The sequence below is a fragment of the Pteronotus mesoamericanus genome, unplaced genomic scaffold (genome assembly GCF_021234165.1).
Source record: "Pteronotus mesoamericanus isolate MK-2021 breed Mesoamerican mustached bat unplaced genomic scaffold, CSHL_Meso_final contig_182, whole genome shotgun sequence".
Taxonomy (NCBI): Eukaryota; Metazoa; Chordata; class Mammalia; order Chiroptera; family Mormoopidae; genus Pteronotus; species Pteronotus mesoamericanus.
In genome coordinates this window covers 26419350-26447104 of record NW_026555078.1, presented here as the reverse complement: position 1 = coordinate 26447104, position 27755 = coordinate 26419350, and the positions used below count along the sequence as shown (strand labels likewise).

The 27755-nt window shown below is 37.3% G+C and overlaps 1 protein-coding gene across 1 annotated transcript in view; it reads right to left on the bottom strand.

Moving 5' to 3' along the window:
* KCNH5 (potassium voltage-gated channel subfamily H member 5) overlaps positions 1 to 27755 on the bottom strand; it is a 244307-nt gene that overhangs the window by 82196 nt on the left and 134356 nt on the right. Inside the window, exon 8 of the mRNA XM_054567028.1 lies at positions 8928 to 9127. Within this exon, the coding sequence (XP_054423003.1) occupies positions 8928 to 9127 (200 nt within the window). The remainder of the gene's footprint in view (positions 1 to 8927; positions 9128 to 27755) is intronic.

The window sequence follows — 27755 nt, the reverse complement described above, 5'->3', positions numbered from 1 at the left end:
AAAATATTAAAGTTGTCATCTACTTGTAATGTTTCTAATAAACCCTTGAGCCTTAGTTTAACTTTGATACATGAAAGGAAAAATAAAATTAAGGTTTCAGATAGAGTCTACCTTTTCAGATAAGGCCTGAAGATCAGCTAGAAAAGAAAAATGTCAAAAATAACTCAATGCTTACTCTGTAATGTTTCAGCAGACGACAATTCAGAAGCATGTGCAGATGTGCCAATAGTTTTGTTCCTTTGCATGTTAAGCTACTGATTGAAAAGTCACGGTTTTCAAATACTTAGGGCATGAGGTTTTCATACCACAGGCTGAGGAATATAGTTCCTTGTAATGATAGACGAGGCACAGACTCTCGTGCTCAACTAGAAATCTACTTAAAGACGAGGAGAAAAACATACCATGTCCCATGGACCTGGCTTGGCTTAGCCCTATCAGGGATTCTCGGTCCTCCTAATTTTTGAAAGATGTTATTTATTCTATCAGCTTGGAAAGACCAATTAGTTTCACTTGTAAAACTATCATACTTACATGTACTAATAAAAAATTTAGGAGAAATAATTATTAATTATTATAGAAGTATATTCTATAATTTTTTACAATTTTTATTGAATTATTGTAGTGACTGGTTAATAAAATTATTTAGGTTTCAGGTGTACAATTCCATAATACATCATCTATATATGGTATATATGTTCACCACCCAAAGTCAGGTCTCCTTCCTATATTTTTTATACAAGATCCCTTGAATATATGTGTTTGAATTGTAAACAACATCTAATAGATAATAGGACTCAAAAGCATTCAGACAAATACCATGTAACCTTAGTGTTGGGACCTGTGCTACATTCTGCCTGTATCTTTTACTGATAAATAGATCATTGCATTTTTAAATACTTTGAATATTCATATTTTAATTTTTTAAATTAATTAAATTTATTGGGATGGCATTGGTTAACAAGATGATATAGGTTTCAAGTGTACACCTTCATGATACATGTGTGTACACTGCATTATGTGCCCACCACCCAAAGTCAAATCATCTCCTTGTCACCGTATATTTGGCTCCTTTTCTCTTTTAGTGCCCCTTCCCGCTGGTAACCACCATGGTGTTGTCTGTGTCTATAAGTTTCAGTTTTATATTCCAAACGCATAAAATCACATGGTTTTTAGCTTTTTCTGACTGACTTATTCCTCTCAGCATTATATTCTCAAGGTCCACCCATGTTATTGCAAATGTATTAAGTCACTTGTCATAACTCCCTCCAAGTTTTCAACTAGCCAAACTAAAGGTTGATATTTCCTTTAACTATAAGACTTACAGCAAGATTCCCAGAACTTTATACCTTCACAATTATCTTCTGGTACGTGTGTGGCCATTTGATAATATTTCTTTTAAAATATCCAGCTGGAAGCTGGATTAATATGGACTATATTGGGATGATTATTACCTCTCTGGATCCAAAGACAAAAGTCCTTTAATGTATCTTAAGACGAATTCAGTTTCCTTTTACTATACCTGTATTCACGTGTACGTATTTACATGGCACGTTGAACCCAGCACATCTGTCTGTGGAGCTCTTCTTGGAAGGCTGCTGCCATCACTTTTGGGTTCAGTGGTACATTGCTATAGGATATTGGGAAACACCCTGTCTGGTTGCAGGAACTGTAACCCTGCCAGGCGAGAGGGCCCCAAGGCTGGAAATAATCAGGGAGGCCTCGGAGAAACAGGCCCCTGAGGAGACCTAACCTGTCCAACCATAAAAGGAGCATAGCTCCTGTCTCTCTGCTTGGCCCTGTGATGATTGGTAATCCATGATGGGTAAGTTATGTCACGCAGAGATGATAACCTAAGACAGATATCGGTCAGGTATGGGCAGCATACAGGAAATTGGGGGACACGAAGAAAGGGCAAAAAGGCCCGCGCCCCTTGGCTCAGCTTGGGCATGGCCGGAGTCCTCATTCTATCCAAAAGAAGTCTCCTTGTCTCTTGGCAGCTCCCTCCCCCTGCCTGGCTCAGGCTAGAAAAAATACCAGAGTCAGTTCTAAACCAGATCTGGTGATTCCCAGGGAAATCAGACCTAAAAGTAAATTCTTTAAAGTGTGCTTTGTTTTTCCCTCAGAAGCTATAGGCAGCTCAGGCTGGGAAGGAAATTGACATTATTCATAGACCCTAACCCTATACCCTTGGGCACTCTTATGTTTACTATGCTCTCATGTTTAATGTCTCTCTTGTTTTGCTAGTCTCCTCTTCAATAGGTGTATTCCTGCTATTTGTTTTCTTCAAAACATCCCGCTTTCTCTGTGAACATTAACATACTGATGTAAGGAGATAACCTGTGCATTCCTGCTACCTAGCCCCACTGATAACCTTTCCAATAAAAGCCTTTGGGAAAAGGGGCTGGGGGGCTTCTCGACTAGGAGGAAAGTGCCCCTGTCCCCTCTTCTGACAAACAGAGAAGTGTTTGCAACGACTCATGTTTATTCCCCCCATCTGTGACAACCCCTGCACAGATTCAGAGCCCTGCTCCCATCTCAGCTGGCCCCTGTAACCCTCAGATCCCCAGGACCGCGCTCCCCGCGACGTGCTCCATCCCTCCATGCTACAATAGGAACCTCTTGAAGTGTTTAAATATTGAATCAAGAAAATGATGCTATGTGTGTATAAGAATGCCATCCCTGTTTTTCAAATTTAGGAATACAAAGAAATATTTAGAGATGCTTTTCTAAATTAAAAATATATATTAAAGTAAATTGATTAAAAGGAAGCTACTTCTACGTGTAGAAAAAAATATATTGCCTGCTGTATTTGGAAGAAGTAGAGTGCTTCTGTGATAGATTAGGTTTAAAAATAAACTAAGATTTTAAAATATTCAATTTCTTTACATACTAAAGGCATAATTGTGCCTGAATAGTGTGCATAATTCTGCCAGAACTTTTCATATAACGGGACCTTCCCACTGATGTTTTATGCTTATTACAAAACACATGAAACAAGAAATGAAAATCAAAGAGCTGTTTCTACTGATTTTTCCAAACTACATGCTAGAAAAAAAGCAAGACATTAAACAATATCAAGATTAATGTTAAGCTTCATTCAATAAAACAAACTGAAAAAAATTCAGTATGATGAGAAAGTAGTATGCGGTCTATACATTATATAGAGTTGTACATTCTTTCATACCATCCCAAAAGCTGAAAATAAAAAGTCCCCAGCCACCTCCTTCACTTGAATTATTTCCCAGTAAAGTCATTTCAAACTGGATACATTTTTTGAGCTTTAACCGACCTCCTTTCTATTTTTTTTCCACAATCTCCTCTTTCCCTTTTAAATCTTCACTCATTCCACCCATTCCTCTTGTCTTTTAAGTGCACAGAATATTAACAAGTATCAAAGCCCAGAGGATAGATTTTGGTCATTAAATTTTAAAAGAATCTAAAGAAACAACTGTTAATTAGTAATCAATAAAATACTTTCAAACAAATAAAATTAATCTAGGTACTGTTCTATAAATTTAAAGAAAACATTGCCTAAGGCTACCTTTGATGATAAAAATGTTACAATCTCCACATTAGTACTGATTTTAATGCCACAATTTGTATGAGAGAAAGCATTATTCACATAAGGCAAGTTAAAACTGAATTAAATCACAGCGATTAATTTACTTGTGGGTTAAAGCTGAATTCGAAAAATCTATAAAACTAAGTATGTAGAAATGATAGAAGGAAATCCCAGTAATTGGGGTGAAGTTTTCTGTAATTAGGTGCCATGCTTCATTAAATTCTATTTTACTAGCTACTGAAAAAAATATAGCTCTTTTAGAGGTAACGAGGGAAGCATCAGAACAAAGACATTTAGCTTCACATGTTATATTTCAATCTTTTTCATTATATACCCATAGTTAAATCTGGTAATGACCACCATTAATAAAATATTAGAAAGAAATAACAAACTGTAAGACAAGAACTACAGTAAGACAAGTATTTGCCTTATTGAAGAATAAGAAACCTAATACAAATCTCTAACATCAAATCTGGGATATTTGTTAAAATTGAGAAACTACTTATTAAAGTTACATCATCAAGTACATTCATGTTTCTAAGCTTTTATGACTATAATTACAGAATTTATGTCATTACTGTTACCAGCCTTTCATTTTTTTTCTACCCTTGTATTTTTAACAGGCTCATTTCATTCTTAGTATCAAAAAAATCCCCCACTAAAGATGAATATAAATAAAAGATATATAGATGATGAATGAATGGGTGATAGATAGATAGATAGATAGATGATAGACAGATAGACAGATAGAGAGAAACCTTTATTACGGAAGTCATATAAACTCATTGGCTGCAGTGCTGAGAATACACTATATGGAGACAAAAGAAAAAAGTTATCTAGCTATACCGTAACCCAGATAGAACATGACAGTGACTTCAACCAGGTAATCGCAATAAAGGTGACAAGAACAGGAGCTAGAGCCAACAAAATTTGGTGGAGGTTTTAACGTCAGGGTTTTCACCCTAAGCAACTAAGGGGTGGAGTTTCCATTAACTGCATTGGGAAAGAATGTCAGCAGAGCAGGTTGATGGGAGATGCTTGGCAGTGCACTTCTGGACAACTTCATTGGACATAAGAAAGAAATTGGATAGGCAAGTCTACATTTCAGGGAATAGATCCAAAATGAATATGTATATTTCAATGGTAGTAGCATATATTTCTAAAATCTTTAGATTATATGGTATCATTGAGGGAAAGAATTATAGTCAGAAAAAAAAAAAAGAGGACAGGATTGAGCTGTAGACTATCCTCAGTTTAGGATATTATTTTGGTCAGACTTCATTCAAGCAATGCACAATCAAATTACACACAGGCCAAAGTTATATGATAGTGTCAGTCACTACAGCCTTGGCTAAGATTGAGCATTTTTTCTTGTCCATTTTACACATTAAAAGTGGTTTTTTTCTGTTCAATATTAATTTATTACAGGTAAAAATAATATTTTCTTGCATGTTTATTAGTAATTTGTATTTTTGTCTTCTATAAATTACCTATGTGCTCAGCTCATTTTTGTCTTTGATTCTTCTTACTGATTTATAAAATCACCTTTACATATTAAGATAATTCATCTTTCACTTATGATATCTATTGAAAATTCTCTCATTTTCATAGTTTTTGGTATGAGAAGTTTTACATTTTCTAGACAAATCTATTTATCACTTACTTCATTATGTATTCCATTGCTTTAACACATACAAAAATAAATTATATATTTTCTTCTAATAGTTTATAGTTTCTTATTTTTTATACTTAACTCTCAGTCCTTCTGATATTTATGTTGTCCTGTGGAAAGATACTCATTAAACATTTCCTTAGATTTTTAGCTCATGTTATAATTACATGAAATAATGAATCAATTGTCTTTGCAATGTGTCCTTTAACTTATATTCAGTTCTATTTTTTTCTTTAAAAAAATTTTTATTGCTGTTCAAGTATAGTTGTCTCCATTTTCCCGCAACCATTTTCCCCTGCCCTACTCACCCTCACCTCTTACCCTCAATCCTACCCTCCCCTTTGGCTTTGTCCATGGGTCCTTTATACATGTTCCTTGATTCTTTATCCATAGTAAAATCTAGTTCTGAGATATCTATTCCCTATCTTTCTTTTGGCTACTAATTGTTGCATCTATACTTTCCTACTTTATTATACTATTTTAAAGTTATATGTTATATACAAGGTCTGTCCAGTAGGTATCCAGCCACATGATATGAAAAATAGAAACATTTATTGAAGAATATACAAGAGGCAAGAAACATACATAGGAAAATATAGCCTCAGTCCCCTTCAAATTAGGCACCTTGAGACCTCACAGAGTTCTCCCAATTGCCATCAACTGCCCTGTCATATTTTCCTAAACCTCACTGAAAGCCGGAAATCTCTTCCCTTTCAAAGATGATTTTAGTTTTAGGAAAAGCCAGAAGTCACAGGGTGCCAAATATAGGCTGTAGGGAGAATGAGTTACCTGGGTCATTTGATGTTTTGTCAAAAATCTCTGCATGAAAAGTGATGATAAGTGGGCAAGTCGTTGTGATGAAGCTGCTCATCACCAGTGGCCCATAGCTGCGGCCTTCTGAATATCCGAATAGTTTTGTGGAGGAATGTTGAAGCTTAACAGAAAATGAGATGCAGAGTCGTTGTTCTACTTACTCAGTCATTTTGAATGCACCGGCTACACAGTACATTTGCTCACTCAATGGCATCTACTGCCTCCACTAACTGGTACAGTAAAGTCATCATTGTTCATTCATGTGCATTCCAGTCTACATTGATTTGCACAAACTGTTCTCTTTATGTTAACAATGGCTGGACTTTTTCCAGACAGACCTTGTACACTATTTATTAGTCAAATAACTGAATGTGTAACAGGAACATAGGTCTTCTCCCTAGTTGTTAGGATCACTACTACTCTAGAGATCTAGATGCCTATTTTTGTTTTCTTCTTGTTTGGTATCTTGTATAGTATGTAGTATAAGAACACATTTTTAAATTCACCCTCATTGCCTATGCAATTAGTGGAAATGTCCTATACCCGCTTCCCAGACCAAGGCTTTGGCTTCTATCACTTTACTTACAGTGCTATTATGGTTAGTTCTTATGCATCTGGGTGGGGATTTTCTTAATAGGCTGGAAGAAATTAACATAGGCCTGGAAAGTTTGCTGCCACAATAAATTAAATTTAGATATATTTTATACATATACAACAAAACTTTCATATTTACCAGTTAGTTAAATGCGCTCCTTGTATTAGTCAATAACAACTACCCAAAGATTTCCCATTCAAAAGACACAACCATAATTTTTTCCCAAAGCTAATTCACTTTAATATCTATATTTATTTCTTTAAAAATCTTTTCTTTTGATTTAAAATTTTATTTCACGTTTAATATTGGCCTCTCCACCTGTTTTTCCTATTATTCAAGTGGATACTCTACTTATCAGAAGTACATTTCTGTGACTACAAATTATGAACACCAAAATATTGTGGTAAATAATAGGAGCCCAGAAATAATTTCCTGCTACATGGTATGTGCCATGCCAACACCCCATGCCAGTGCATTATACCTTAACAAGGTTATAAAGCAGGCAGTTGAGCAAGTCCACCAGAAGTAGCACAGGCTACAAGTCAGGTTTTTTCCTAATGTAAAAGGCCATTATTCCATAATTTTACTGATGTTTCTGTCAGCTATAATGTGACCCCATTGTATTTTCTGGAAAGAAAAGCTTCTACCTGAGATGGTGATGGACAAGGTAGATAGTTGCTTTTTGATCTCAGTTTCCCTGAATGTGGACCTCAAAGGATATCCTGCATTTGAGCTTTAAACACTGACTCACACCTGCACCTCTGAGGAAGATTCTGTTCTTTCTTTGGATACTCTCTCTACTAACCATCTATTGGCTCATTTACATATTAATCAAATTCCACAGAAATGTACTGTGTCCTTTACTCCTCTGTAGTTACATCTTTCACTTTAAGTGGGTATTTGACTAGAAAATCTATACTGCATCTTGTAAAATGTTTACGAGGCGCACATCTCACCCTTTTTCACTACCCTCCCAAATGGTTACCCTTGAGTAGCTCACCTGCACACCCTCTGAGACTTCTCTCCCTCAATTTTCACCTTCTATTTTCATTCTTTACACATCCCCTCGACCATCTACTCCTAGCAATGCTTGCTCTGGTTTAAAAGTCTGCCTACTTATTTCATGAAATTCCCCTAGTTAAACATCTACTTTACTCATTTGCTCCTTCCCATTGAAAGGTGCTTGTTGAGCTGGTCTTAGAGAAAAACTACAAGTAAACCTCATACAATTGAGAGAACAAATCAAATTTGCAGGAAATGACAAGGAAAGGAATGTGCTGTATCACGATCACTTGTCAAAAATCAATACCTAAAAATAAAAGTCTCCACTGATGCTTACAAAGTAACATAGCTTACGATCAGTTTTCCCCAAAACTCTTGTGTGCATCAGTTGGGTGTACGAAGTGAAAATGTTTTTTACATTTTATTTTTATTTATTTTTAGAGAGAGGGGAGGGGAGGGAGAAATGGAGAAAGAGAAACATCGATTGGGTTGCCTCTTGCACTTCCCCAACCAGGGACCTGGCCTGCAACCCAGGCATGTGCCCCAACTGGGAATCCAACTGGTGACCTTTTGGCTTCCAGGATGACGCCCAACCCACTGAGCCACACCAATCAGGGCAGCAGTGAAATTTTTTGAAAAATACAGTTTTGTTTATTGTGAGCAGGCTTTCAGTTCCTTCTTTGCCCCTAATACAAGATAGATGGAAAAAAAATTTAAAGGTTCCATGAAAATACAAGCAAGAACTTAGATATGTCAAATGAACAGAGAGGATGATACCCATTTAATAGATTTGTATGGGAAAAACAAACAATTATATGTTGCTTTATAAACATGTGAGAGAAAGAGAAGAAATTTAAGTGGAGGATAGCAAACAAAATTTTTCAGGTTATAAGCAAGGAAGTTGCTTTCAAAACTTAAAATGGGCAAAAAGTCAAAGGAATAGAATCTACCAGGAGAAATGGTGGCACTTTTAGAATTTTGGAGGAATGCAGCAAATTACTCTGAGTGGTAATAAGAGTGTTTTATGGAAATGCAGTAATTAGCTGTTTTCAGGAACCACAATTTCTAAATTAAGCGTGATGACTAGTGCTAATTGATGATTGATGGTTGAGGGCTTTGCACCTTCTAAGCACTCAATAATATGATTGATTAATATGTTACTTCTGAAATAGAGTAGCATTTATGAAGCAATTATACAAGCATTATGTGAGTGGGAGAATGACAGGCATCTGAAGATCCTATTGAAATAGAAAATAAGTAACAACAAAAACAATTACCCATACCTTCTCTGTGTCGATGCCTTTAGACATGGACCATGTTGAGACAATATAATCCATGACTCGTTCACTAAGGCCTTTGGGGACCTGATAGAGTTTCAGAAAGTCCCGTACATTATTCAGCATCTCATGGTATCGGTTGGTATTGGCGTACATTTGCTGGAAGATTGTGGTAACATTTCCAAAAATAGTTGCATAAAGAAGAGCTGAAAGAGAAGAAATAATGAACATGAAACAAATATCCTGAGAGAAAAAAAAATGAGAATAGTGGTTCAATCAATGAATTATATGACAGAGATGCCTTTATAAATTTTAGGGGTTAATGAATGTTAACCCCTGAGAAGACTGCCTGGAATTTGGTATTTACTCAGTAAATATTACCTTCAGTAAGAGAAATATGATTTTATGAGCATGGAACACTCTAGTCAATGTGGCAAAATACAAGAGTGGCTAACAGATTTTGTGAAGAATTAATAATCTAAAATTATAATTTGCCTAAGGACTTCTAACCTTATTACCTAAGTTATCTTCCAGCCTTGTCTTGCTGAATGAAGCCTAATCAATTTGCATTTTCCAGGGACTGATGATCCAGTTCAGAAATGTATGCTCTTTCTCACTGCTTGTGCCTTCCAGCTTTCAGAATACTTCCCTGCTTATAAATATTGTTGACAGAGCATAATAAATATAGGGAATGGAGACAGATTAAAATGTTCCATTTTTAGAAGGCTCTGAAGAGAAATACAGTTGGAATTAACAGCAAAAATAAAACTTTGGGAGTGCCTAAAAATTCAAGTTAGTAAACTCATGTCAGTATACCAGTATTGTAAATTTTTTATTCCATCATTTTAATTAAGAGTAAAGCCAGCCTGCAGACCAGCGTGTTTATTTATAGGGGCCCACTAATGGGAGAGGATTTTGTGATGCCCCTGATTACAACCTCCTCCCTCAATCCATGAATTACCAACCCTTCTATCTTCACATCTGGTCAAGCTGCCCATGTTTACGAGCTTTGAAAAGGAGTTCACCCCAAAAAGAACTTTTTGCACACAACCCCACCCTATCCTGTCCCTTTGATTTTACTCCCTTGTTAACACTAAGCTCTTTTGAAAGAAGGCAGTGCTTTATTTTCCTTTATATTTAGTAAACACAATGTTCATAACTGTGTACATTCCATAAGCATTTGACAGTTTAGTATAATATCAGACAAGGATCATTTCCATTTTCCATCCCCCAAGCCTTCAAATAAAATGACTCCTCTAAACAAAGTATGGGCTGTTTCACTTTGCTGTTTCATCAAACAAAATCCTTTTTGATGGAAGTGATATGAAATCAAGCTAGTGAAGCAACTTAAGATCCTTTACATATTTTCAGAAAATCATTTGTTTTTTCTTTAAGAACAATCATTCTCTGAGTATAACAAATTAAAATTTTACAACAGGAAGCTATAATTTTATAAATATTTAGCCAGTTTTCTGCTGTTACTTAGGAATTTTGATGTCAGTGCAGATAATTTTCAAGATAGACGATATTTTGTTAAAACTGAATAAGAGGAATTTGTGCTGCATTTTTCAGCTGGATCTCTAAGCCTTTGAATATTTATATTTAAAAAAAAAAGTAATCTCTATTACCTCCTAACATCTCTATTAACATCTTAACATCTCTATTCCACTATTGTGGTATTAAGAAAGACAAACACAGAAATAATGTTAACAAGTTAATAATCAAAAAATTGTATAACAAATATGGAATTTCACATTTTCAGGAGAAATGAGAATGTATGTTTTTAAAATAATGAGCATTTTATGAATTAATAAAATAATGCCACAATCATGTGTTTTCATAGGATCCAGCTACTACAAGTTGTCAATAAATATCACAGAACTACCTATAATTTTGATATATTAAACGTATTTGGCTCCCTAAGATGCTTGCAATATTCTATATTTGCCAGAGTGTCTCACTACTGCTTTTTAGTGTAACAAATGACCAAACATTTCATCTTTCGGGTACATTAAATATGTATACGTTCTGCTCAAATGAAAAGTTTAAGCACTAAAATATAAAGAAAACTGCCAATGGATTAAAAGTGTGTAGCGTTAATAAGTGAAGAACATAATCAACATCTCATAAGTTTGGCGTATTTACAAAGATATCCACTTTGACTCCCATTTTCATGGAAGTATGGTGTTGTATACCGTGGATAACTAAAGAAGGTCATAATTTAAGGTAAGAGATTCAAATACATATATATGTATATGTATATATTTAAATTTCTTTTACTTTAAAATAAGTTGCAAAAAGAATGCAGAAAGATCACATGTAACCACATTGCAACTTCTGTCCATGATGAACATACCTCTGCCCTGAATTGTTACAGACACACATATCTACTTAAATGTCTAATAGACATTCAAGTCAACCATGTCCAATAAAAGAACTCTTCTTTTATTCTTCTTTATTCTATTACAGTTGTCCCGACTGTCCCCCTTAGCCTTCCTCTGTCTAGCCCACCCCCTGTGACCCCAGTCCATCCCACCGCTGTTGTCCGTGTCCATGTCCATGGGTCATACATACAGAATTTTGGTCTAACCCCTTCCCATTCTGTCCACCATTCTCCCCTCCCCTCTTTCCTCTGACAGCTGTAAATCTGTTCTCTATTTCCATGTCTTTGGTTCTGTTTTGCTCGTTAGCTTATTTTGTTCATTAGATTCCTCTTATAAATGAGATCATATGGTATGTCTTTCACCAAATGGCTTACTTCACTTAACGTAATAATCTCCAGTTCCATCCATACTGTCACAAAGAGTAGGAATTACTTCTTCTTTCTCTGTGATACATAGTATTCCATTGTGTAAATGTACCACAGTTTTTTAATCCATTCATCTACTGATGGGCACTTAGACTCTTTCCAACACTTGGCTATTGTAAATAGCACTTCTTTGAACATAAGGATGCATAAGTTCTTTTGAATTGGTGATGCAACATTCTTAGACTATAATCCCAGCAGTGGAATCACTGGTCAAAAGGCAGCTCCATTTTTAAGTTTTTGTGGAAATTCCATACTGTTTTCCACAGTGGCTACACCAGTCTGCATTTCCACCAACAGTGTACTAGCGTTTCCTTTTCTCTGCATCCTCGCCAGCACTTGTCATTTGTGGGTTTATTATTGATGGCCATTATGACAGGTGTGAGGTGATATCTCATTGTGGTTTTAATTTGCATCTCTCTGTTGGCTAGTGATGAGCATTTTTTCATATGCCTCTGGGCCCTCTGTATGTCCACCTTGGAGAAGTGTCTATTCAGGTCCTTTGCCCATTTTTAATTGGATTATTTGTCTTCCTGGTATTGAGTTGGATGAATTCTTTATATATTTTCAAGATCAACCCCTTGTCCAATGTATCAATGGCAAATATGTTCTCCCAGTCAGTTCCCTTTTCATTTTGATGATGATTTATTTAGCCATGCAGAAGCTTTTTAATGTGATGTAGTATCATGTGTTTATTTTGTCCTTTATTTCCCTTGCCCTAGGAGATATATTGGCAAAAAACAGATATATATGGGATATCTGAAATTTTACTGCCTGTTTTCCAGTAGGATTTTTATGGTAACATGACTTATATTTAAGTTTTTTATTCATTTTGTGTTTATCCTGGTGTGTGTAAATTGGTGGTCTAGTATCATTTTTTGCATGTACCAATCTAGTTCTCCAAACACCACTTACTGAAGAGGCTATTTTTACGCCATTGTATGCTTATGCCCTTTTGTCCGATATTAACTGACCATAGAGACACGGGTTATTTCTGGGCTCTCTGTTCTGTTCCATTGATCTATGTATCTGCCCTTACGTCAGTACCAGGCTGTTATATTTACAGTGGCCTTGTAGTATAATATTATATCAGGTATTATGATCCCTCCAACTTTGCTCTTCTTTCTCAAGATTGCTGTGGCTAGTTGGGATCTTTTGGGATTCCATATAAATTTTTGGAATATTTGTTCTATATCTGTGAAATATGACTTTGGTATTTTCATAGGAATTGCGTTGAATCTATAGATTGCTTTGGGTAGTATGGACATTTTAATGATGCTGATTCTTCCAGTCCATGAACAGGGTATACACTTCAATGTATTTTATCTTCCTCAATTTCTTTCCTAAATGTTCTATAGTTTTCTTAGTATAGGTCTTTTACCTTCTTGGTTAAATCTATTCCTAGGAACTTTTATATTGTTGCTATGGTAAATGCGATTATTTTTTCTTAGTTTCTCTTTCTGATAGTTCATTGCTGGTGTACAAAAATGCCATCAATTTCTGAATATTGACTTTGTATCCAACTACTTTGCCACATTCACTTATTAGGTCAAGTAGTTTTTTGATGGATTTTTTCATCCCTTCACTTTCAATCCGTATAGGTCTTTTGTTCTGAGGTGGGTGTCTTGAAGGCAGCATATATGCAGGTCATGTTTTCTTATTCATTCAGCTACTCTATATCTTTTGATTGGAGCATTTAATATATTTACATTTAAGGTCATTCCCATTTCCCCCCTCTGTACCTGTGTTTCTCTCTCCCCCACCAACCTTTCTTCTTCTCCTTCTCTGCCTCCCTCTTCTTCTTCCTCTTCCTCCTCTTACCCTTCTTCCCCTTCTTTTTCTTCTTCCTAACACAGTCTCTTGAGTATCCCTTGCAGTGCTGACTTGGTGGAGATGTACTCTTTTAGCCTTCTTCTGTCTGGGAAGCTCTTTATTTTGCCTTCTATTTAAAATGAGAGCCTTGCTGGATAGAGTAATCTAGGTTGCAGATCCTTGCTTTTCATTACTTGGAGTATTTTCTGTCAATTCCACTTTAGTTGTCTCCCTGGGTCTGTTTCTATGTATTAGATTGATTTGCTTTCACTCTCTGGCTTGTGGAGTGGCCTTGTGTGTTAGCAGTCATGCTGTGGGACCCAGTGGTGCAGACCTTGACTTCTTGATCTGGGTGCTCTAGGAATGACCTCTGTGTGGGTTATGTGGACTCTCCTGTTGTATTTGGGTCTTGATTATTACTGGCCCATTCATTGGTGGGAACACCCCTCCATCTGGCTGGCTAAGGGGCTCAACCCCCACCACATGTTGTACACTGTTGTATAGGTGCTGGAAGAACAAAGCCAAACAACACAAACACAATACCAACACAGGTAACTCCCCCCTGACCACCGCAGCAATATCACCACAACAGAGAAAAGAATAATAACAGCAGAAAGCAAATTATAATGGTAGAGATAGGGGAAAAGGAAAAAGAATATGAGAAGACCAAATAAAAGTGATTTTGAGAGAAGAAGGGGGATGAGAACTATTATTCATAATGAATTGAAAGAAGAAAACAGAAAAGGTAACAAAAATACTAAAAGGAGAGAAGAAGGGAACAGTGGAGTAATCAAAGGTAAGAGTGGACTAGGAGATATGAAAAAAATTAGAGCACCAAAAATAAAAGAAAAAGAAAAAATGAACAAGATAAATAAAGAGGACATGAAAAAGAAAAAACAGCCAAGATAATGAAAAAGAACCAAGTTGGATTTGTTTCAACACAGTTAAGCTCTTGCGTCTGGTTTCTACCTTTGGATACCGCGCTAGTGTCTGAGCCCAGTGTAAGTCAATGTCAGGCACTGTCCACAGCTGGCCCTCAGCCACCTTTTCAAGCTACAGACAATCCACAATTTGTGGCTGATCCATCTGGGCTTGACTGCTCCCAGGGCGGGCCAAGCTGCTCTGCAAAGCTGGCTTTTATGGGCCCTGGGTCCAGGGATGTGTCAGCACATGTCCCAAGTCATCACAGGACCCGCCTCTGTCTGTCTCTGCCTACTGGCCTGCTGCCCATCTTAGACCAGTCGCAGACCTGATCCTTTCTGAGAGGGCTTCTGACAGAAACAGATTCCTGGATCTTCTGAGGCAGATGCCTTCCAGACTTCAGGGAAGATAGTAGGGGTGTTCCCCCTCCCCCAACCCACTAGTCTGAGCCTTCCCACGATTATTTCCCTGTACTCAGCAGGGCAGTGCCCCTACTAGGCTTCCAGAGCCCAGGTTTTGGGCCTTCCAGGTAGAAGGAGGGTGTTTCTGTGGCTCTCCTGTGAGGGGGAAGCATCAGAGTCCGTTTCCCCCAAAAGTATGTGGATTGGCTTCACCCTACTGTCAGTCTCTGATGACCCCTGAGTCTGTTCAAGTTGCTCTCTCCTTGGCAATAGTTAATATGCACGATAGGAGAAAAGAAAGAAAAAAAATCAAACAAAATAGAACACCAAGAGAGAGCAAAACTGAGAAAAGAACAAAACAAGTTGCTGAATGGAGCAAACAGGATTTCAGAGGTTGTGGCGAGATTTCCAGAGGGCAGGGGGAGTGGTATCCCATGGGGGAAAGTAATTTCCCATGGGAGGGGCTCACTCTTCGCAAGATAGATGGCTGCATTGGAGCTCAGGTATATCCGGGCCCAGAAAATCCCACACTGCTCCCCCAAAACTCCTGGGTGCCTCCCACTCCACATTCTCCTTGTGCAATGCCAGTCTGCGCCACCCTCCCGTTTCTGGGGCCCTATGTGTGTTGCCACAAACACAAAACCTGTACTTTGCCTCTTTAAGAAAAAAAAAGGAAAAAAATGCGGCGGGTTTGTCTCCAGCGGTTTTCATCTCCCTCCAGAGCAGAGACCCCAGTAAGGTGAAGATTCCTTGACCTCCTGATCTGAACGCTCTAGGAATGTTCCTCGTGTGTATTATGTGGACGCTCCTGTTGTATTTGGGTCCTGACTGTTACTAGCCTGTTCCTTGGTAAGAACTTTCCCTCGTCTGGCACTAAGGGGCTTAGCCACTACCATGACTGTCTCTGCCTTGAGAGGGCTTCTGGTGTGGGTTGGAACCCCAGTTGGGACACATACAGGAGGCCACCTACCAACACTTCTCTCACACTGATGCCTCTCCCCTTCTCTCTCAAATCAACAGATTATATCCTGCATGTATCATCTTCTTTCAAGTCTCATTCTGAGGCGGTAGAGGAAGGAAGGGAAGAATCCAACTGCAAACTGGTAACACTGGAGGGTGGTGGGGTGTTTGTGCCACTCCCTCCAGTGAGTGTCAGCCTCAGGCTCCCACCGCTGCGCTCCCTCCACGGTCTCTGCAGCCAACACTGCCCCTGCCGCCTCTCTCTGCCCCCGGGGCTCCTGGCTCCTCGGTCAATCCGCAGCCTTTTCAGTCAGACTCTGTCCTGTTCATGTTCACGGTTCCGGTGGCACTTGGGGCCAGGGAGGTGACAGCCACCTCCTGGGAAAGTACCCCAGTCCCCAGACCCTGAGTCCCAGCAATGGTGGGCTGGGCAGCCCTGCTCAGCGCGGAGGGCACAGAGATAAGTCCAGGTGCACGGGCGCAGCTGCTCTGGTGGCTTTCTGGAGGAGGATATTATAATTTCCACGGAATGGCTCCTGCTCCAAATCTGCACAGACAGATGCACAGGACTGGGCAGCAGCAGTGGCAGCAGCTCTGCCAGGAGAGCCTGGGCTGCCCACCCCCAAGTGTCCTCCCTGGCAGGCAGGCACACACGCGCGCGCTCTCCCCCGCAACCCCACCCCACACACACACGTCCATGCACATGCTCACTCACGCCCGCTCCCACTCACCCTCAGCTGGATTTCTGAGTTGATTGCCCTGTGGTTTAGCTGCAAGACTGGTCTGGGCTGGAATCAAGTAGATGGAGCTTCCAGCTACTCTACAGCCATCTTGCAACCTCCAAAAAAGAACTCTTAATTTAAACACTCTTTCTCTAAGAACCCAAATGCACTTTTTCATCTCAATACATTGCAAAACTATACCTAGTTGCTCAAATCAAAACTGCTAAGCCATCCTTCAATTCACTGTTTTCAACAGTCCCTCTTGGCTCTACCTTCAGAATACAGCCTCAATTCCATCACTTTTCCCCACCTCTACCAGCATCCTTGCATAGTCTTTCTTTAGTAGAATGTGTTTTTTCCACTTACTGTACTTACTAGCCTTGTGTCTTTGGGCCCATTATTAAATCTCTCTATGCTTCTACACCCTCACTTATAAATTTAAAATTGTATTAAAATCTTTACAAAGGGGTTGTATTAAAAGAGATAACACATATAAAACTAGTTAAAAAATGAAAGCCTAGTAAAGAGTAAGTATCCATGAATTGTTATGTATCATCATCATCATCATCATCATCATCATCATGAAAATAGCTTCCAAACAATTTTTCACTCAGCAGGAACAAATATATATATATATATATATTTATTCACACATAGACTAAAACCCAACCTAGTCATGGTCCAAGGACATATAAAATCACAGCACTGCCTCCCTCACTGATCATAATTTGTACAGCCATCCCTCACTCCCTTTGCTCCGGTCACACTGGCTTTCTTGATGCTACTCAAACATTCTGAATGCATTCACTGCTCAGGGCCCCTTCACTAGCTATTCCCTTTGCCTAAAACACCTTTCTGCAAGGTCTTCACCTGGCCTATGTCCTCTCCTCATTTAGGTCTCTGCTCAAAAACTAACTCAGCACAGAGCCCTTCCCAGGCCACTTATCTAAACACCCTCTTCTTCCAATATCACTCTCCAATCCCTTACTATGCCTATGCTCTTAATCCTATTTATCATTAATTTACATCACATATTAATTTAGTGTTTGTTTATTATCTACCTTCTCTGTTAGAAATGCAAATTCCATGAGTGCGACTATGGGCTTTTTGCTAACTGCTGTATTTCCAGAACACCGAGAAGTTCCTGAAACATAGTAGGAGTTAAAATATTTTTTCCAGTAAATTCACACACCAAAAACCTAGAAAATAGGTTTTCAGAAACATTATGTTTTTCAAGTCAAACTCTCACTGCTGGTGATATAAAAACATAGAAGGAATATACATTATGAATGCAGGTGGCAGTATCAAATATTTAGAAACTAAGGTGATACTTGTCCTGACCATATGAAGATAATAAATATGAATGTCCATGGTTGGCCTAGCCAGTTTTGTAGAGGCCTGTTCTATAATTTTACCCTTTCGATGGGATCTCATATAGTCAACCTACTTTAAGGAGGCTAATTTGTTAAAATTTGATAAGCCTTTCTTTATGCCTTCCTGCAGTCTTTTAGGCTTCAGACCACTTAAAACTAGCTAATTTTACAAGCTTATCATATTTAAAGTCTTGATAATTATGGCATACACACCAATAAATGTCTTATTTAAAAAGTCATATTTTTTAATCACCATAAGGGGATTATTTATAAGATAATTATGATAGATTAAAAATGGTTACAAATTCCCTGACACCCCTTCCACTGAGAAGCAGGGTACATGCCCCTTTCCCTTGAACATAGGTGTACTCTATGACTGTCTTAACAATAGAATATGGTAACATGATTATATGTCAATATCTGGGCCCAGGACTTAAGAAACTAGAAACCTTCAATTCCTCACTTGTTAGAACACCTGCTCTTGGACTTTAGCTTCCATGTTGTAAGGAACCCCAGGCGTTCTTCTACAGAGGTTCACATAGAAAAGAATAAAGGCCCCTGGCTGATTGCCTTGACAGAGCTCCCAGCTAAGCACAGGCCACAGACCGAGCAATTTAAAATGCTGGTATGAGAAGACTTCTCTGATAACACTAAGGCTGGTAATCCATTCTCTTCCTATTTATATTCATATTTAATGATGATAGGTAAGATATGAAGGAAAATGTATCAAGTGATAATTATATGTGCAGTAAATAGCTTGACAACATCAGCTTACTAGCCATGTCAGTGGCTGAGCTAATTAAGAAGTAGATTTTTCAGACCCATTTAAGCCAATGCAGCTGATATCATATGGACTAGAAATAAGTCATGGCCTCCTAGCTTTGCATAAATTGCAGATTTATCAGTAAAATAACTGTTCTTGTTTTAAGCCATTGAGTTTGATTAGTTATGCAACTCTAATAATAAACCCTAATAAAGGCAGATTGGCTCTCACCTGGGAAGAGAACTTGGGGGAGAAGGGTAATGAGCTTCTCACCATGCACATGAGAGCACAATAGTACATTTTGGAAAATGCTTTTCTAAATATTTAATATGTTTTATATTTTAAAACTCAAAAATACCTATTATTTTCATAATATAAATGTTAGTCATGATATAATGTTTAATGCCTTAGAAAAGAGACATAAGTTAAAAGATTGAAAGATGCTATATCAGAAATCAGAGATATCTGTATTCATTTGAGCACTGCTGCATTCAGTAGATGGTTACTGAGTACCTACTATATGCCAGCCACTACACTAGCCACAAGTGATACAATGATAACCAGAGACAGACCTAGTCTCTGCTCTCTAGTAGTATCCACTGCTTCCTACAGAAAACTATTAGTCTGTAATTCTCCCAAATCACAATTTTTGAAAGAAGGCTAATGATCTTTTCCTTTTCATAGTTTACAAAAATCCACAAATAAACTTAGAGCCATTCCAATTATATAAACTATAGTTTATTTCTCATGGTTAAACAATTTGCAGAGTCAAACAAAAGTGTATGTTCAGCTAATTAATTGTAACTCAGCCTCCACTCCTATGGTTGCTCATGCTAACCAATGAGATGATATGCAGGTCTCTGAAGAAACTATGTTCCCCAGTCACCACATTTTGTTTGCTCCTGGTGTCAAGCTGCATGCATTCATCTCCTTATTAATAATTTGTATTTTTTAGACTTTTCCTGCCTATTCATGATGACATCTGACATTTACTTTTCCTAATTATCTGTCTTATATAAATCTTGGCAAGCAATCATTGGCTCTAGACTCAGCAATTTAAAATATTAATATGAGAATGTATTTCTGGTAACCTTTAAGGCCGCATAGGTGGTTCAACCATCATTTCCCTTTTTATATTCTTTAAAGTCAACCTTTCATAATGATATTTACAGTATGGGAGGAAAATGTTCCATCCATCTGTGACTGTATGTGTATCACACAGCCTCTTAAAACATTAGAAATGACTCCATTTGGCTTTAGAACAAAGTGAAGAAGCTGATCTCCCAAAATTTCTCATTTTGAAGTCTTACTCTTGTTCTTGCTCTTTTCTAACGGCTCCCGGTTTCCCTGAATGCTCTTTTGTAATGATCTATGTACGCAGGCATCCTAGGCACCTGCCTATGAGCCAGACATTTTTTCTTTCCCAGTATTCCCTTAATCTATGCCTCATTCCATCTAGTACCTGAACTATGTCAATTATCCTATTAAAACTAATCTTATTAATTTCTTTATGTTAAGCGTTGACTATTAAAAACTATTTGGCATACTATCCCTCTCAGGGATGTTGGAATTTTAAAGGAGGAATTCCAGGTAATACAAGTTGGTTTAATCATTATTTGAATTAACTGTTAACTAGTTAGGTAAGTTGGGACACAACAGGGACTGAGTTTAGAACTTCCTTAGTTACAGCAGAAATTGAACAGATTGCACCAACTTATGGCTGACCCCATGATTAGCCTAAAAACTGACTTCATTAAAATAGTCTCAATAATTAAATGGCAATGCTTTCTGGTATCATTTCCTAAATACCCTAAAGAGTCACTTAATTTAGAAAATTAATCATGAACCTATGTTAATCAATTTCTAATATAAGATCAAAGGTGTTAAAAAGGGAGGGAGGAGGATAAATGGAAAGATGTAGGAGAGTTGTTCTTTCCAAAGAACTCTGAGAAATTAAATATTAGTAAAACCAAAGAATCTAAATAGCTTTATCTCTACTTTATCCTTCTCTGTAGTTATTCTATCTTTATGTAAGTAAATCAATGTCTTTATTCTCTATAATCCAGCACAATTCATTTGATTCTAATAAAACTAGTACACCTGCATTGTTTATATAGCTATAGAAGTTTCTGTAACTTTGATAAAGACAAGTTGGGCAATATAGAACACAGCCTCTAAAATAACAGGAACAATAATTAAGGATGCTCAGTGAATACTGACCTCATCATTTCAGACTCACTCATTAGGAATCAAACAAGAGCTCCCAAAATGTAACAACTATCAGGCAATGAGAGACAACCAAAGATTAAAACTGTGTGTTGTCTTTAGACAAAAGCAACAGCTGATACAAAGGCTAACTTAGTGTTGCTGGCTCTCGCTCTCTCCCTCTTTCTCCCCACCCCGCCCTGTCCCCACAAAACCCTTTGTAGAGAGTTGTCTTAGGTACTGAACACAATCTTAATTGAGGGCACACATAGATATGCCAACCTTGGGACGCTGGTCACTGTTTTCCATGTCTCTCAGGAATACTCAAACCAAATTAGAAAGAAGTAGAAGACGTATGAACAAGAGAGGTTGGGAAATAAAAAGGCATGTAAACAGAGAGGGCAGGTGATGCATGGTCTCTCAGACGTGCCCAAAGGAAAATGAAATACTTTTATCTTGACATTATTTTTTTTAAATCATAGTTACAAAGACTCAAACTTCAGCTGAATAAAAATCTCACACACACACACACACACACACACACACACACACGAACACCTTTGTTGAGGTGACACAAAGATGAGCCAGGGGCAGCACTCGCACAAGGAGCAGGACACCAACTTGGGAAAGGTCGGGTGATAGACTTTTTTTTCTTTGCAATTAAGAAGATTTTGTGTGTTTTTATTTTCTATGTCTAAAAGTTGGTCGTTTTATAGTTTCAAGAACATATAAACTGAAAGTATAACATTTCACAAGTTATGTAGCTGACATGTTTTGGGTGTTTCTATTTTGTTTCTGATATATTTTTCCTCTCGTTAGGAGGCAAATTTTCGTCCTATCGTCTTCATTCAGACACATGTACACACACGCATACACACAGAGTACAATTATGATCTGATGAATAGATGATGATGATGTAAGTTTTCAGGATATTTACAAATTCTTATATTGTATCTCTTTATTTAAAAAAACTTTAAAACACAAAATAAGGAAACTACAATAGTGAGATTTAGATACCATAGCAGCCCAATGATTTGATGGAGAGATTTTCCTATGTCCTTCAAATCAAAAATGCACAGATCTACATGTTCTACCTAGTTGTCAGGCCAGCTTTATCAGCTGCAGAAAAAAAATAGGAAAGTATGGTGAGTCTAGAATTGTCTCACTGTGGTGAAAAAGTGAATTTTTAAAATTAATGATTGTTCTCTATTTTACACTGAATACGTATTTTAATTACTTTTTGGCAAATCTTGCTTTTCAGTAATGATACCTGTAGTCATTTCTCTAATCTTTATCACCATAATATGAAAAGAAGCAATAAATACAGAATAACATTAAATCACTCACTCTTTCTATATATCTATATAGTAGGTGTTACTATTATGCTTACGGTAATTTGGAAGCACTAAGTATAATTATAATAAGTTGAAATAGTATTAAAATACCTCTGTGCCAAGACACATATATTATTTTTCCATGATCCAAAAAGTGAAGTACCACTGCTAACAACCTAAATAAACTGTTGGTGATACTGAGAACTGTACCTGTAGAATAGCTAAGGAGAGCTTCTCGTATCGTCTGAAAAATAGCATCACAACCTATCTTCTTGTTGACTCTCAATGTAATTTATTCTTGCTTCCAAATATTTGTTCATGCAATTCCCTTGCAGTGAATCTCAAAATATGGCCACAAATTATTCCTATCTTGGTATGCACATCTCTTTGCAATGAGACTTCGGGCTTCTTCCACCAAAATCTATTTATTTTAATCTGCGCTAACTTTGACTTCATTTTTTTAATAGAATGTAGCAGAGATGATATTATGTGACTTCCAAAACTAGACCTTAAGGGAACATTCATGTTTGACGTTTGTTTTCTTGTAACACTGCCTCGAGACTACCATTCCTGGAGAAGCCTGGGTTGTACTGAGGGTCAGAAGGATGGAGAGGTCTCACTGTCCTTGTGCTGCCAGTGGAACCAAGTCCCAGGATGAGGTGCCAACTGAATGTTGCTGCCAGAAGGAGCCCAGGCAAGAGAGCAGAGGAACTAATTGCCCACTCAACCAGTAGGGTCATGAAAAATAATAAATCATGGTGGTATTACTTGACTATGTTTTGGAGTCATTTCTTACACAGTGATAGATAACTGACACATCTCTTCCCCAGGAAAGCCTTCCCTTCCTAAATCCCAGTCACTCTTCAGGGCTTATTATTTCCTTCATAAAACCTTCTCTGATTGTTGTAGGTCAAGGAATTTCTCCTATTCTCATGCATAACCTATTAATATATCACTCTAAAATGGTAATTATATGCTTTGCTTTGTACTTTTAAATTCCTTTATAGGTGTTAACATATCTTGCTAGAAATAAAATGAAGTTCTTGAAAGCAAGACCTTTTAAACCTGTTCAAATTTGTCTATTGATAGCATAGTTCTGAACACATAACTACTCAGCACATAAGTAACAGAAATTGAATTAAATTTGAAGACTCTCCTTATGTAGCAAAGTAGACAGCAAGTACATAAAAACTATCCCAGGTCAAATCTGATTGAGAATATCATCAAAGTATTCTGACTTGACAGTTTGAAGAGAGAGGGTCGGGGGGAATATTTATTAAAAGATGCAAAATCACAAAGGCTATGGCCGCAATAAAATTATCTATTAATCAGTTCCAAGAATATTACAATCTGGGTATATCAATTTTTGAAATTGAATAATTTATAAAAATAACTATAAATAATATTATAATATTGTAGAAAAAGACTTTATCAAAAGATTTGCCTGCACCAAGTATGAGTCAAAAATTGAAATGATACCATTTAGCCCAATTATTCCATTTCTTGGAAGTTATATTGTAGCATAATTAAAATAAGTACACTAAAATGTTCACTGAAAGGTTGTTTATAATATGAAAAAAGTAAAATGTTCAAAAATGAAGATCATGTGATACAAATGACAGCAAAACATAATTGATATTAAGATGATGATGGGGCCTTCGGGCACATATCAAAAAAGATGAATGATACATTTTTGTTAGTATTAATGATACATTTTTGTTTGTCTGTAATATTATATGTATCTGTGAATGTGTGTGGGGAAGTGGGGGATGATTTATGGGTATATACAGAAACATGACTAGAAGAATGCTTGTAAAATTATAATAGCTGTTATATTTGAGAGTTTGTGGTGATTTTTATGTTCTTTAAGCTTTTCTGCAATCTTTGATTTATGCAATAAGTATGCACCATTTTTATAAAAAGAATAAGTTATTTACTTTTAGGGAGGTAGAGCTATAAACCTTCATAAAGTGTTACTATTTTATCCTCTTTGTAAATGTAGGGAAACAAATTCACACCCAAATGTCAGTCTCAGAAACTATGTGGCCTAATGTCTGTGTGAGCTTTAAGCTTGATATCATAAATAATCATCATTCTATCCCATAGAAGACCACTTGCAGCCAATGTCAGTTGCCTACCAGTCATTGTCTGACCAAAAGTACTTAGGTATGAACAGAAGACCTCAAAGAGTCAAGTGCTCCCAGGGCCAAGAATGAAACAGACAGACCAAGTAGATACAGAATGCATCCCTTAAACATGCATTTTCCCTTAAACATTCATATTTCTAGCCAGATATGTTCACATGCATCAAGAGATGTTCTGGGCCCATCACTCACTGGGATATGCTTAGTTGGGTACAGAAAAGGAAACTTTATGTCTGCTATGGTTGCCACATTACCAAAGCAGCCACTTAATGCAATAGAAAAGAAAACTTACTAATATCTCTGTAACATAAAAGGAAAATTTTAGTTTACTTTGCTTACATGTATTCACTTGATACACATCAACATGAATTAAGCATTATTCTTTATTTTGAGAGAATTACAAATTCAGAAGAACTGGATATATACTTAATCACTAAATTTTAGGAGGCAAAATGCCCAGAAAACATGAGTAATAGAAACCTAACATTTATAATCTCCCCATCGCCATCCTCAAATTGCTCATGAAGTCATTGCTACATCCACCAGCCTTGCATCATAGTCTGGTTGAGATGTTTTCGTATCACTCCATAAAGGCTGATTCCACATTCAGCCAGTCTCCTCCTTCTACTTTCTCAAATATTAAGGTCAGCCTACTGAACTTAAGAACACATAAATGTCTTTTATCAGCAATCTTTTAACCCTTTATTTAAAGCATTGGGCAGAGTGACCTGTTCAGATCCAGAGATCCGTCAGCTTGTCACTATTTTCTTCTTTCCTTCTAACCTGGAATCCACACTAAACATTTCCAAATGGGATAGACAGCCTTTTGGGTGGTGAGGTTTAGGTTTCCATTTTGGAGCTGGGGAGGGAGATGAGATATTGTTGATTTCTCTCTGGAAGCATTTCCATACCATGTATAATTTATAGAAACTCTACATGTTAGAAATGAGAGTTCCAACTTTTCAAGGGAAAACTGAATGGCTTTACCAGGCAGACACTGTGGTCAAGAGCGCCACCGCCCTTCTCAGGCCCACTGCTGGCCCTGCCTCTACAGACCCCTTTATGAAGTTGGTTACTGGGAGCTTTTCATTCTGTCTTCAGAACAGCCTCACCCAGCCTCCTTCCTATTTACACCTCAGAATCTAGTCTCAGCATCCTGGGGCAGGTTACCCAACAGCTTCCTAACTGTTCTCCCCACCTCCAGTCTCTGTTTGAATACAGCCTACACGTGACCAGTAGGCAAAATTTCCCACAATACTAATATTTTGTGATTTTACTTTCCTCCTTAAAAAAAAATGTGTAGTGTAGATACATAGCTTGTAAGGTAAAGGTACTCTGAGAGAACCCGAAGGATCAATGGGAAAAGTATCTATGTGCCAGACTTAGTACTTTGTATTTTTTTCTGTAAGTTAATTTATCCCTTCCCTACCTAGACTCTGGACATTGGAAAGAAGAATCTACATCCTCAACTTCTTTTCCAACCAAGTCAGTGTTTTGCCCAAAGAATGAACTTTAAAAAGTGAATTTCTCCTGGCTATAATAAAGGGATGTGAGTTTTTCCTGACTATGTGAGTGTAACGGAGCATTAACATGACTGAATCTCTCTGGCTGCCTGTATGGCATGAGTGATCTCACTACTTATTAAAATTTCATGTAATGAATTTTGAACAGTTCAGCAAGGGAAAGAAAGGCAATAACATCTTTGAATAGATTAGTTCTTTAAGCTCTTTAAGGCAGGGCCAGTATCATTTATTTCCTTCATATTCCTCAAGAATAACTAGCATGTTCTTCAGAAAAGTGAGATACCAACAAAAGTTTCAGACTAACATGAAAAAAATTATAATAGCTGATCTAGATTCTATTCCTTGTTTGATGAAATGATACAAATAGTTTGTGTGAGCATATAATACTTATTAAGTTTTATGCACATTGTCAAAACTTCTAAGAATGGTAATTTAGACATTTTATAATTATAATTTAGCCTCTTTTGCATTGGCCAATAGTCAGGGATCCATGTATCGAACACAAATTTATTAAATGCCTACTGTGTATAAACACAATGCTAGGCACCAAGGGAGATACAGAAATGTGCAATTTTATATACATACAAGGTATGTCCAAAAGGTATCCAGCCATGTACTATGAAAAATAGAGATATTTATTGAAGAAGATACAAGAATCGCTGTACATAGGACAATGATACCTCAGTCCCCTTCAAAGTAGGCACCTTGGAAACTCACACAGTTCTCCCAATTGCCATCAGCTGCCCTGTCATATTTTCCTGAATCTCATCAACGGTCTGAAATATCTTCCCTTTCAAAGGTGATTTTAGTTTTGGGAAAAGCCAGAAGTCACAGGGCACCAAATATGGGCTGTAGGGAGGCTGAGACACCTGAGTGATTTGATGTTTCATCAGAAAACTCTGCAAAAGACATGATGCATGAGCGACCACATTGTCATGATAAAGCTGCCAGTCACCAGTTGCCCATAGTTGCTGCCTTCTGAATCATCCAAATAGTTTCTGTGGAGGAATGTTCAAGCTTAAAGCAAAATTTGACGCATGTTCATTGTTCTTCTCCCTCAATCATTTTGAATGTGACAGCCACACAGTACACATGCTCACTCAATGGCATTTACCGCTCCCACGGACTAGTACAGTAAAGTCAACATTGTTCACGCATGCGCATTCCAGTCCACTCTCCTGGCTGTCAGGTTACATGATGCTGGGCAAACCGATCTCATTATATTAACAGTGGTTGGACTTTTTCCAGACAGACCTCGTATTTTTATTGTTAACTAATACTTGAACTAATTTGGTTCTAACATAATATGCTTAAGAATAAGTATGGTTTTTTTTCATATTTCTTTAAAAATTCTAAAAAATGAATCAAAAATCTGACAAAATACCAACATAATAAGAAGCCTGATCATTAAATAACAATAGATATAGCAAAATGTTCTGAAGGAGGCGATAAGGACATTAAACAGGTTGACCTTACTTTCCTACTAGAACTATTCTGCATTAAAATCTTGGGTTAGCCTCATTATCACTGACTTAACATTGCCCTTGACAATTTTCATTACTCTTTTCCTTTTAAATAGTGCAGTCTCCTTCACTATTAGGACACACTGCTCCTCTACTGACTCTTGTCTCCTTCCTTATCTAAGTGCCTGTACAATGAATAATTCAAACCAGCACTGTCTTGAGAGTAAAAGAGAATACTCAAAAGTAATGTTGGAACAACAGGAGTAAGAAGGGCTGTCCCAGGTAAACCAGGGACACTGGGTCATTCCATCACTACTCCAGTTCCTCTATCTATGGTCCTTTCCCCCACTACAAGAGACAAGGTGTATGGGCTTCTGATGATCATTTACATTGGCCTTCACTCTCTA